This window comes from Amphiura filiformis, chromosome 5, assembly GCF_039555335.1.
Source record: "Amphiura filiformis chromosome 5, Afil_fr2py, whole genome shotgun sequence".
NCBI lineage: Eukaryota > Metazoa > Echinodermata > Ophiuroidea > Amphilepidida > Amphiuridae > Amphiura > Amphiura filiformis.
This window is the reverse complement of record NC_092632.1, coordinates 46304217-46318427: the sequence shown is the minus strand read 5'-3', so window position 1 is coordinate 46318427 and position 14211 is coordinate 46304217. Positions and strand designations below refer to the sequence as shown.

Here is a 14211-nt window from a genome sequence, read left to right as displayed (position 1 = left end):
CAATTTGAATCGGGTTAAGATCACAGAGTTAAATACCCGGTGACAAATAAATCGAGTAACACCTTTCACAAAATAGGATGTCTTCAATTTCTTATGTGAAGATATAAAAAGAAGGTCAGTGGATCATTTAAAATTTATTAAAACCAGAGTATGCTAAAGTGATTTACAAAAGACGTGAGCACAATTTGCAATTGAACTTTCTGCATAAGCCACGCTTTCATTGTCAATACCGTTCAGAGGTTATCCCAATTTAAGATTTTTAAATCTTAAGAATCAGTGAAATCATACTAATAGTTAATAGTGGAACATCCCGATGGAAGGCTTCGGGCCCCCACACGGTTATTTGATGTGCTCATTTGTTAACAATGTTTCAAACAAAACATTACATAATTTTCAATTCTAGACCTTCACAATGCCAACAGCTATCACATATATATTTAGCTATCTTTAACTTAAATTTTCTTTTCTTTATCAAATTTTCCATCTTTTGCTGACCTTTTGTGGTAATTTTTATTCTTTAAACTGAAACTTTGTGTGCAGATTGAGGGCGCTATTTACATACAATTTAAATTTAATTTAGCCCAATAAAATGAGTTATTCCTTTCATTTCATGATAAAAAGTAGTTTGAAAATGTCCTTGCTCTGTGTTACTCATTTTTGATGTTTTATTGTCATTATACAATTATCTACCCATTGTAAAGATGCAAACAAGATTTAAGATAAATAGCGCCATCAGTGTTCAACTTTGCTTTAAAATTAATACAGTTCTACATGCTATCAAACAACGGTGCCCAACACACATGTGTTTCACCTGATGTCTAGTATGATTAAGTACAAATTATAGACATGCAATCTTTTTATTTGTTTTTCCTTTGCCAGACATGGACAGACGAATTTCTGACCTGGAATTCATCCGATTTTGGTGGAATAGACTCAATTCATATTCCTGGCTCGCTAATATGGAGACCTGATATAACATTATATAGCAAGTAAGTGCATAAAAAGCAGTAAATTAAATCTTTTAACATGTTTAAAAGTAATGCTGAAATTATATCTGTGAAAAAAACCCACGGAAACACTGTTCGAAGAAATACAATATTGCTGGCAAAAGCTCACACAAAAACATTACGGACTTTTTAGCTGTTATTTCTACGTTTTAAAACTGAAAAATAACACTCTTAAAATAAACAGAAAAGATGTTCAAAAATGAAAAATTTTGTAAAAAACCCCAATATTCCTGCCAACTAAACTGCTAGCCATGATGAACGATATAATTTTAACAGTGTATGATTGCATTATGAACATGATAACTTAGTACAGGCATCGACAATTATTCACAAACACACGATCACGATGTACGTGAAAACATCAGTGGACACACGGGTTATTTGGCGCCAACTCCCTAAAAATATATATTTTACAAATTCATTGAGTTTTCTTGTTTTTAAACAGTCAAAAACCTAGGTATCATGAGATAAGGAAAAGAGGCGATTTATACCCACTTATTTACAACATTGTCTCAGAACTAGGGTGAACCCTTTTGGACTCCCCTCAAAAGAAGCGCCAATCTACATCCTTGCCCAGGGTGCCATAATACCTAGCTACGCTTCTGACTTTCAAGAAGCGGTCATTCTTCAATCTCAAGCCTAAGGTTAAACATGTATAATGGATTGTTTTACTTTCCGGAATAAAGTGGTTACCATATAAGTTGTTACAATTCCTGACGTTTGACCTGAAATAAGTAATTATTAAAGGACTCAAATAACAACAGGTACTAGTACATTCGCAGGCTCCGTAAAGCTTTCAAATCACTTCTTATGCTGCTATGTCATATATGCTTTGGATGTTATTATTTGTGATTTTGTGGGTTTGTCATGTTTACAACAACTAAACTATATTAAGAACAACACCCGACCTGCTTCAAGAGAAACAGATACTGATATTTGTTGTTGACTTTACAGCGTGCGATGATAGCTCAATAAATGCCATTGGGAAAGCGTCAGAAAAGATACAGCTACAAATACTACAGGTTAACTCCCAGAGCACGGACATAGTACTTTCAAACTCATATTACCAATCTGGCTTGCAATATTAAAATCGTACTTTATTCATTATTAATTTCTAAAATAATATGATCAATTGGTCAGGAAAGTTCCATTGCTCAGTTTTTAATTTTTAATTTAGTGAAAGCGCGTTGTCGCTTGTTGTATTTTGAATGGAGAAAGTTAATTCTTGAAAGAAAAAAAGTGAGCTACTTGCAAAGCAAGCACTAAAACAACACACATCGGTTTTCCGGCTAACGGGTGCCTAAGGGAGACAGGCTATATGATCCTTGTTGAAACTACTTTGATCGTTGCAGTAGTGATAGAACAGGTAGGTAAGTAATATAAACAACAAGATTATGTTCAATCTCACGATGAAATGTACTGACAACCATCTTGGCCCAAAAAATAACACGCAGTTCGTGCTCAATTTGACATATGAATTTGTATTATAACTCAGGGTCGTCGGTAGTACACGTAGTTTTGGCAGGTAAATTGTACTCTGAATCACTTTTGATATTAGAAACTAAATAGAGCAAGAAAAGAAAACAATAAATTTAAAAGATGAGGCGATAAAGCAGGTGTCCATCAGTAATGGTCTTATTAGACTCACAGACCGCTGAATAGTTACTTAGCACTGTGTGTACAATTTTGACAAACCCAGTTGTGAGTTGCAATAAAAATTGTTCTAATATTTCGACATATTTTATGAGTCAAATGTCGAGTCTGGTCCGCCATATCCTGCCAAATGGGGAAATTGATATGGGGTGAAGTTACCAAAGTTATCCAATCTCTTACTCAATAACTTGGTCATGGACACAAGACTACAAATAAAAATAGTAGAATCGGTAACGATGTAATTTTATAAATTTTCATAAATATTGGTTTGCTTGTTTCCTAATAGACAAACCCTACCATTCTAGATGGAAATTCGTAGACAAGGCTTAAGTACTGTTGTTTGACTTTTTAATTATTTTTTGACTTCTTTTGATCTGTAGAAAGTGTTACCGGGAAACCGCTGATCCAGTAAATCCTACTTTATAATGAATTGAATGAACATTTTTCCAAATATCCCCATGTTAAAAAAAATTCGATCATAATTTTGTAGCAGCAGATTTAGTAAGATTATTTTGTTTTGAACCATTTCAACGGAAGACTCAATTAATCTAGTCAAATAATGAAAATAGGTGACTACCCTAACCACTAAAAAATTGCAACAGAACACATTTAATCACCATTCATTTCAGAAAATCATATTTAATAACACATCAAAGTCCACGAAAATCCGAGTAGTGGAACAGTTCTTAATTTGCAGAAATACAATATTATGCAGGGGGTGAAATTTCAAAGTTGGCCAAACCAAAAAGCTTGTTTACAAGCTGAAAGTATTTCATGAGATGGGATAAGTTGTTACAATTCCTGAAATTGTAATTATTTAAGGGCTCAAATAACACCAAGTAAATTCGCAGGTCCGTAAAGCTTTCAAATCACTTCTAATAATGCTATGTCATGCTTTGGTTGTTATTATTTGTGATTTTGTGGGTTTGTCATGTTTACAACAACTAAACTATATTAAGAACAACACCCGACCTGCTTCAAGAGAAACATATACTGATATATGTTGTTGACTTTACAGCGTGCTATGATAGCTCAATAAATGCCATTGGGAAAGCGTCAGAAAAGATACAGCTATAAATACTATATGTTAACTCCCAGAGCACAGACATAATACTTTCAAACTCATATTAACAAGTTGGCTTGCAATATTAAAATCGTACTTTATTCATTATTAATTTCTAAATTAATATGATAAATTGGCCAGGAAAGTTCCATTGCTCAGTTTTTAATTTTTAATTTAGTGAAAGCGCGTTGTCGCTCGTTGTATTTTGAATGGAGAAAGTTAATTCTTGAGAGAAAAAAAAAGTGAGCTACTTGCAAAGCAAGCACTAAAACAACACAAAGCGGTTTTCCCCGCATACGGGTGCCTAAGGGGAGACAGGCTATATGATCCTTGTTGAAACTACTTTGATCGTTGTACTAGTGACACAACAGGTAGGTGAGTAATATAAACAACAAGATTATATTCTATATCAAGATGAAAAGAACTGCCAACCATCTTGGCCAAAAAATAACACTAACTTCGTGCTCAATATGACAGAAATGAATTCCTATTACAACACACATGTAGTTTTGCTGCTCATAGCCAGATCAATTATACTCCGAATCACAACTTTGATATTAGAAACTAAATGGAGAGGAAAGAAAAGAAATAATTCTCCAAGATGAGGCGATAAAGCAGGTGTCCATCAGTAATGGTCTACTCTTATTAGACTCACAGACCGCTGAATAGTTACTTAGCACTGCGTGTAAAATTTTGACAAACCCAGTTGTGAGTTGCAATAAAAATTGTTCTAATATTTCGACATATTTATGAATCAAATGTCGAGTCTGGTCCGCCATATCCTGCCAAATGGGGAAAATGATATGGGGTGAAGTTACCAAATATATCCAATCTCTTACTCAATAACTTGGTCATGGACACAAGACTACAAATAAAAATGTAAATTTTATAAATTGTCATCAATATTGGTTTGCTTGTTTCCTAATAGACAAAACCTGCCAGTCTAGATGGAAATTCGTAGACAAGGCTTACTGTTGTTTGACTTTTTAATTATTCTGACTTCTAATCTGTAGAAAGCGTTTTCGGGAAACCGCTGATCCAGTAAATCCCACTTATTTATAATGAATTGAATGAACATTGATTTTCCAATATCCCCTTGCATGTTAAAGAAAATTCGATCATAATTTTGAAGCAGTAGATCATTTTGCTTCCACCATTTCAACGAAAGACTTAAGGGATCTAAAATGAGCGTTTATTGCGTTTCGACAGTATTTTTTTGGGACATGAGAGCACCTCAGACCTATCGAATTGCATTCTGAATACGAAGCATGTCTTTCTGATATCAAATAATTTTCATTTTTGAAAATCACAATAATAAAATTTTATGACAAATTATAAAAATTTGATATTTTTCAAATTGTTGATATATAACAGTCCTCGAAGTAAATTATATAAATCTAATGACATATTCTTAAAGTGTATGTAGCAGGGAGGAAAAGCCGACGGTCAATTGAAAATTTTGACCTTTCATATTGAAGATATGGATTTTTTCCCAAAAGACCTAAATTTTTTGGTGTTTTGGGAAAAAAAATCCATATCTTCAATACGAAAGGTCAAAATTTTCAATTGATCGTCGGCTTTTCATCCCACCTACATACACTTTAAGTATAAATCATCAGATTTATAAAGTTTAATTCAAGTACTGTTAAATATCAAAAATATCAATTTTAATGATTTGCCATAAAATGTGTATTAAATTGCGAATTTCAAAAATCAAAATTATTTGATATCAGAATGACATTCTTCGTATTCAGAATGCAATTCGATATGTCTGATGTGCTCTAATGTCCCACAATAAATACTGTCCAAACGTTCATACCCCAGCCCTTAATGGAAGACGAAAGACTGATAGCCTATAATCGCTACCTCAACTAGGGGATACAAATACATTTGTAAACACCCATTCCGTTGGATCACATTGTGAATGAGTCGATGAGTCTAATAAAATTATTGTATTATATTCATCAAGTTTCTTCAGTAAAAAAATTGTTTCACAAGACCAAGTGTATTTTTATTCACTACAATATTTCGTCCTACATAAAACCAAGTGAATTGTTACTCATTAAAATATATCGTCCTGCATATCGGAGGACTTTATCACTGATATTGTCATCTGATCCACTTTCCCGGCAAACATGTTCGCGTGGTTTTTTGTGTTCGGGAAGCAATGGAAATAAGGAGACGGGTCACCAAGGCCTTAAACAGAGAGGAGGGCACATACCTCTTAAGTCATGTTTACGATCCATTACTAATGTCTGTAAAAGAGACTAAGAAACACCGACACCACTCAAACTTGTTTGCCGGGAAAGTGGATCAGACGACCATATCAGTCATACCGATATGCAGGACGAAATATTTTAATGAGTAACAATTCACTTGGTTTTGTCAAACAAAAATCCGAAATGGTTGTTGCTTGTTATTACATATTTACTACCGACATTGACATCCAAATCTTCACTATACCAAAATTAAAATCACCATTTTTCCTGAGGAAGACATGTAAATTATTGTTGAATACTAAAATGAGAATTCCTTCATATATCAGAAAAAGCAGATTATTTTTCCCTATACCTAGCGTGGTGTGACGTACCAGACTTCTAGAATTGCCTATGACTTAATGTATAGAAATTGGACCAGGTGAATTTTGTTATGCCCTGCAAATTGACTGTCACTTCAAAGCACAAGCTCTGGATCACATACAAAAAACCATCCGGCATCATGCTACGCGCCGCAAATAAAGCAATATTTTCGATATGGCTTTGTAGTTTTAAATTAATTTCAAATTTAACATATCTTGTGATACATGCTGTATTTGGACAAGAATGTGATTTAGTTTTTAGAATTTCCACTGCTAAATGATATTTGTTCTCCCTAGGACCTTTTTCTTTAGGGGTGCTAATAAGTTCTTGAATAGCCTATCCGATCACTACTTAACATCGGCCCTTCTAAACGTCATATAACCGTATCACTTGCGTGTTTAATAAAGCTGGGACGTGGCAATCCTTGCCAAATGTCGACATGGTCATTACTAATCATAAGCAGCAGAGTGAAAAATATGCTATCATAAGAATTTACAATTGTCCATTCCTAGTATAGGTGACGATTGCATGCAATTTTGTTTCAACTTTTATGAATCATTATCCATTTGATTTAAAGGAGATCAGTACGGGTTATTAGGTAATAAAGAATACTATTAGGGAATCCTTCTCATGGTAGACTACAACTGCAATATTTTTATCAGTTACGCTATAAGTTTATGTATAAGATTTCAAATATTAACCTTTAGTTTTGGTTTTGGTCACGTGGTTTCCTATTATCCTGCCTAAGCTCTTGACTGACATGATTATCGATATCTTTGTTTCTACCCTTTGTTAGAAACTTAAAATTTGTTGCAAGGAGATTCGGTTTTTATTTCAGTTTGTTATATAAACGTGTGAAGGAGATAATCACTTGGTTTGAAGTTAATATTAACGAGCAGAGAAGTCGAACAAGTCAATCATGAAATCTGAAAACATGAATTCTATTTCCAAATTAGCTATAGCTTATTTCTCTGTGAACCAAATAGACCATCGAAATATTTAACCCAGATTATAAAAGAATAAGACACTTGAAGGCTATTCGAGTGTCTTATTCATATGCATATCGTATACACGGGAATCGATTGAAGATTGAAGCTATTATTACTTCCTATATCCAGTATAGAGAGGGTGGCAGGTGGGGTGGGGGGGGGGTAAGGGGAGGGCGAAAGAGAAACAGATGGGAGAGAGCATTGGAAGTGGAAAGAGAAGGGGGAGGAGAGCTCGAGAGATAGAGGAGGAGATATCGAATGTAGGATGGGGCGAGGACTGGAGAAGGAGACAATTAGGGAATAGGGGGTTATATAGGTACGGGAGAGGGGAGCCTAGGTAAGAGGTATGGGCTGTGCTTACCGGGGATAATAAACTAATTCATAATCAAATCATCTCCATCAATATGCATCGTTTATGTTTCATACAAACAAACAAAGCCCCCCCCACCTCAATATGTACGCGCATGATTTCTAGGCCATGGGTCGGCCGTAGAACTCGGGGTGCAGTTATACGGTGACATGAAAGTATGCCTCCTTCGACAGACTTCTCTGAAGTAAGACTTAAAATCAGATCAACTACCGCCCGCGGTGATAGATATCCGTTAATATTATATTAGCACAATAGGCCATTATATGCTTATGGTTATATACACTACTGTGTCCTCCCAGCACAATAGTGTTATGATTGCAGACCAGATCTGAGCCACTTTTTAATCCCTTGATTTTTGGTTTCTGAACAAAAGAGAAACCAACATAATTTGAAATGAGGGCATATTTACAGGCTCATTATGGTAAACAGAACCAATATGTACGTCAATATCAATGCAATCGCATACTTGCCATATTGTGCTCTCATTTCACCGTAGAAGTAGTTACGTAACCTGATTAATTACCATAGCAATGGGTGCATCCAATTTTTGAATATATTGCTTCGCTCTATAAGCAGGATGCACTAATCACCTGTGTATGTGTGCAATGAAAGATTGACTACAATACTGCTCTTTTCAAAGACACTAATGTTACACGTGTGAGGGATCAGCATAATGATGTAACATCTAAAAATCGATGTAGCAAAACTCGCCAACTTTTAGTGCAATGTTTGGATAAGCAGTACGCATTACTCTCGAGTTCAACTTCTTATAGATCGGTTCACTCTTTCCATTCTCTCAGAAATAATGTTTCATGCATGTTGCTTCCTTCGTTTGATTGCTTTTAATCTGTTACAATGTATGTACATTGCAACTGTCAGGCGCAGAGATAGTCTATGTAGGTTCAACTTTTATTTCAAAATCATCACATCAAAATACAAGAGAATGTTTCAAGTACAAGAAGACAGATTGAACACCCTGTTTCCTTACCATGCTTTTCAGACGCATCGGATGAGTGCCAAGTAATAGCACGCCCACATAAATTATACATTTTGCTTCTATGTACCTTAGATGTAAACCATTCATTACAAAGGCATGTATTTCATCATGTATTTTCACTTTTTTTTAGTTTCCCATCTGTCCCAGTTTAATAACTAAAAAGCAATTCTTTTGAAATATGACGTACAGGTGAATTGTGTCAAGGATCCCGAACAATGCTGTTTACCAGATACTAGAATAGATACACAATTGTACTGCAACACGCCTCTGAAGTGGTGTATACTGACTAATTGGCGCTTATTATGTTCAATTCCTTACAGCCATTAAAATCACATATTCATGCTTAACAATGCAATTCTTACATTATGCAATTATCATTGTTAAATTGCATTATTATGTCATATAATATAGCATATAGTCATTAATATTTTATAACATTCAGTACTGAATAGCGTTTTTGTGCGTTAGCTTTAAGGCGGATTCGAAGGGAGCATGACCTACCGGTGTTTGCAATCAAATATTGAGACAAGTAAAGCTGACATATACGAGGATCATTCAAAAAGTTCTACCTCCTTCATCACAACTCTGTTATCTTATGTGCCAGGATATTGAAATTACCCATGATTGCACTCTTAAATCGTGGCTACCATATAAAAGTTATTTTTGGTAGTTTAGATATGTTTTTTTAGTAATGTTTAGTAATGTTTAGTAAGCATCATATTGTAGCTTTGGATATTCCCCACAATTTGTTTTCTAAGATGCGGTTTTCCAACTGCTTACTTTACTCATTTTGAGCTCCCTGACATGCCTTGGGACTTCAAAACAAAATAAAACGTGTTTTATATGAGAAGCAAGCATCGAAGGGTTCAACAGACACACACATGTTAGTGAAATTTTCCAGATTTCGACAAGACCACGTTTAAGGATAATTTGTAATTACGTCCTTATTTTATGCAATTGATGCATGTTGACGTGGAAATAAGATGCACAGTTTGTTAATAACCTTGATACTTACAAAATAAAAAACTGTGCATACGACAAATGTTTGATTTATGAACCAAATTTATACGACCTGAACCAACAAGTGCTCTCCCGATCGAAGTCAACAACTTATGGAAATGGGTCGATATGAAGGCTATTCTTAACATGTATCAGTGTTGATGTGCACAAGACATGATACCCAATCAAACGGTACTATCTGCAAGCATTACATATTAAATTATTTGAAAAAAAATAAAGCAATTTAATCATTTTCAGAAATAAATCTGTAATGATTTCCACATATATATGGGCAACCTTTTTAATCAAAATTAGCCTTACTTTTCGGACTGTTTCCGACGTACCAAATCTGTATTCACTCTAAAGCAACACATCTTTACAACCACAAATCTCATTTTAATCAAATAAATTGCATTTTGTAGCCAAGATTAATGAGTATAATCATGGGAAATTTCAATTGCCTGGGACCTTTTTGTTATCTTAAAAGATAACAAAGATGTGACGATGGAGGTAGCACGTTTTGAATGACCCTCATAAAAGAGGAATGGTATGGGATCTACAAGAAGATAATGTCATTTCCGCCCAATGTGCATGATTTGACTAGGGAGGGGGTTATAATGTCCAAAACTTTTATTTTTATATTTTTTTATCTTAACTCAACAAACTGAACAAACTCAAGACCTATAAAAATATAGGTGCGATTTTGGGCTTCTTTGACTCGTTTTCTATTTTAACAAATGTAAATACAAATAAATGTAGATATTTATATAGCGCTTTATGCCGTAAACAGCCTCAAAGCGCTTTATATTTATTCCCCCGTCATTAGAATATGTCGGAACCACGTTTGCAGCCTACAAGTGGCGCAGGGTCCATCAGTACAACGACTGTGACTACCCCTAACAGCTTCCCATTGCACCTGGGTGGGGTGAGGCAAGCGAGGCAAATCGCCTTGCCCAAGGGCGCAACACGGTGGTGGGACGGGGAATCGAACCAACGCACGTCGAGCAAGCTCTCGGAATATGAGTCCAAGGCCGTAACCACTGAGCCACCGTGCCCTTTACAAGATCAATATTGAGGAGAGCACTCCAGTTGTTTTAGTTCAGCTGGCCCAAACTGGAATAATATGGCTCTTGCAATCCCACTCGCCTTAACTTGAATTGATGATTAGTGTTGTAGAGTCTTTATACTTAAACCTTGTTTTGTTTTATTCCCATCACTAGTGTCGATCCTGCATTTGAACGATATATGCCAGGAAATTTAGCCTTGGTGTTTCAAGATGGCTTTGTTGAATGGTTAACTCCGGCTGTGCTTACCAGTTCATGTCGTGTACATGTGAAGTTCTTCCCGTTTGATACCCAAGTCTGTGAAATGAAAATGGCATCATGGTCCTATACCGATAAACAAATTCATATGCAAGCAGATATGGGGAGACTAGCTAAGCAAGACAGGTAAGAGCAAACAACAATAACAACAGCAGTCAACATCACCACCATATCACCATTTCGTTTTTGAAATCACCGCAGTACTCAACAACAAATAGAACCTGTGTGCAATTTCATGAAATGGAATAACTACAATTGGTACTTTTTCAACCAGAACAATATTAACATTAGCAACCTAATAACTTTCGTCGTCAGTACATCGGAGCAACAGCAATTCATATCCTTCCCATCCTTCAGACAGCAATGTCATCATACTTTACTTAATTACTTCTTCGCCGAATGAAATTGACTCACTTACATTTTCTATATTTCTTCCTCTGCCCTTCTATTTTCCTTGGCATGTATACATTGTGAATAAGATGCAAATAAATTGCATTTGCATAGTCAGATATGGGCAAGAAGTATGATATTTTTCTAAAAAAATAATATTTTTGGATATATTCTTTTATAACCTGGAATATTTTGCCGTAATGTGCTGTTGTATAATATGCCTGGGGATGTTTGAGCCTGGTCGTTGTATATGCCTTATCAACCCGCTGGCCTTAACTATTTTCCTTTTCAATATATCTGTTTTTATGTGTATTATGAATAAATTTGAAATAATGAAACTAATAAAAGTTGCCCACACATGCCAAAACGAACTTGAAATTGATGTTAAAGAGTTCAACAAAACCAGGGTTAAATCAACTATGGCGGGATCGAAAATCATTTTGCATAAATACATGCCGTTATACAAAAACTCTCAGAGCATGAAAGTACAAGATATATTGAGTAAATTCTTGATTTTACATTTTGAGATATCATGGTTATACGCATTGATTCGATATATCATTTTATCCTGTCTCCAATCGATTTCAGAAATGTCATTATGTATTAAAGAATGTATTAGTGTGCAAGAAGTAGGAGAGATTCGCGTAATGCTTAGTTTTTTTCACAAGAACAATTTTCATTCATTTTGCTTTTTTGATACTCCCACAGGTACCTTGAAAATGGAGTCTGGGATATGATATCCGTTAAAGTGCGGCATCAAACCACTTGGTATTCCTGTTGTCCAGATGATTTCTCTGAAGTGGTGTATCGCTTGACCTTCAAGAGACGAGCAGAATTCTATGTGGTTCATCTTATTCTGCCTGTAACATTTCTCTCCATCTTGTCTATATTAGTATTCTATCTACCTCCAGACTGTGGAGAGAAATTAACTCTATCTATCACCAATTTATTGGCGTTAGTAGTTTTTCAACAAATTATTGCTGATATTATGCCACCTAGCGGAGAAGACTCGCCCATTATAGGTAAGTAATATCAATGTGTCGCCACCGGCTTTAATATATAGGTATAAGGAGAACTTTGTCATCGTTATTACTTGTACCTACTTTCCTGTCATTATATTGTGTCGAAACAAAACGCATTTCCTATTCTTTGATGTATTCCCCTTGCTTCCAAATAAACGAGTGATCACTTGTGAGCTCTTGTGGGATAGCTTGCTAACAGATTCCAAAAACTCAATTCAATAATTTCATAACATACCATGTAAATATCATTCATTGCTATTAAAGTCCACATATTATTATGCATGTTATGTAATTATATTAACAAGAGCCTCAATAAATTACAATTTGTCATCGACCAATTCTTCATTTCATGAGAAAATGAAAACAAACTGTCTGTCTAATTTACCACCATATGCCAGCTTTTATAATTATATAAGACCACATATATCGTATTAGGTATATAACATGTATAATGAGATTATATAATGAGACTGGTTTTTCCCTCTCAATTTTCAGATACTTTCTTCCTCGTCATGATCGTCATGGTTTGTCTATCCGTCGTTTGTACTGTTCTTGTGATTCACATCGGATCTAGTGCACGTCCTGTTCCGCGCTGCATACGATGGCTCTTCCTAGACGTCCTGCCAACTATTGTCTGTCTACGGCACCTGGAAAGATCGCAAATACTGAATCTTAATGTACAAAAAATCAATCCATTAGAAGAAGGGGAACACATAGTTTTGCAAAATGGTGACGAAGAACAATGTGAATATAGGAATGAACATACATCCAGAGTGACCCATAACCATCAAATGCCTAATCGCACCAGCACAACTCGTTCACAGAGTAGGGCTTGTGATAGTGAGAATAGTGAGACGAAAAAACGGCTGGAATATGTCGTAAAGGATATCCAGGAGAAAAAACTAACAGAAGCTATCCGTTCTGACTGGCATCAAGTGGCGGTCGTTGTAGATCGCTGTTTGCTTATTATATTTGTTGTGTTTAGTATAGTATCAACGTTAACTCTCGCTGCTGCACTTCTCAGTGGAATAAATCACTCTTATTTGGAAGAGTTTGTTAATAGCACTGAATTGATAGTGAGGCAACCAAATTAATCCGTGTGCTAAAACTTGCATTGCGCTTCCATAAACAATATGGGTATCTTTACGTATGGTTGTCAACATTTAGATTTGAGATATCACGCCAAAGATCTGAAAGAAAAAAAAGAGCCACGACTAAACAAGAAGATTGTTCTTATTTTGATATCAATTTATTTGTATATAATATCATTTACTAGTATATCGCGATGCGTATTTGGCTTCAACAACCGCAGGAACACGGAGAGCGTTGATTTGTTTGCATTTATCTTGACCATCAAATGCCTAATCGCAGTAGCACAGCTCGCTCACAGAGTAGGGCTTGTGAAAATGAGAATAGTGAGACGAAAAAACGGCTGGAATATGTCGTAAAAGATATCCAGGAGAAAAAACTAACAGAAGCTATCCGTTCTGACTGGCATCAAGTGGCGGTCGTTGTAGATCGCTGTTTGCTTATTATATTTGTTGTGTTTAGTATAGTATATCAACGTTAACTCTCGCTGCCGCACTTCTCAGTGGAATAAATCCCTCTTATTTGGAAGAGTTTCTTAATAGCACTGAATTGATAGTGAGGCAACCAAATTAATCCGTGTGCTAAAACTTGCACTGCGCTTCCACTAACAATATGGGTAGCATAATTTTAGATTTGAGATATCACGCCAAAGATTTGAAAGAAAAAAGTCCTCACTAAACAACTAGATTGTTCTTATTTTGGTATTATTAAATTCATTTGTATATAATACC

At 35.3% G+C, this 14211-nt stretch overlaps 1 protein-coding gene across 1 annotated transcript in view; it reads left to right on the top strand.

The window, feature by feature from the left end:
• Positions 1 to 13590, top strand: part of LOC140151884 (neuronal acetylcholine receptor subunit alpha-10-like) — a 56122-nt gene extending 42532 nt beyond the window's left edge. The window contains exons 4-7 of the mRNA XM_072174203.1: positions 880 to 989; positions 10878 to 11105; positions 12078 to 12391; positions 12887 to 13590. Of these exons, the coding sequence (XP_072030304.1) occupies positions 880 to 989; positions 10878 to 11105; positions 12078 to 12391; positions 12887 to 13485 (1251 nt within the window). The 3' untranslated portion in view covers positions 13486 to 13590. The remainder of the gene's footprint in view (positions 1 to 879; positions 990 to 10877; positions 11106 to 12077; positions 12392 to 12886) is intronic.
• Positions 13591 to 14211: the final 621 nt, after the last annotated feature.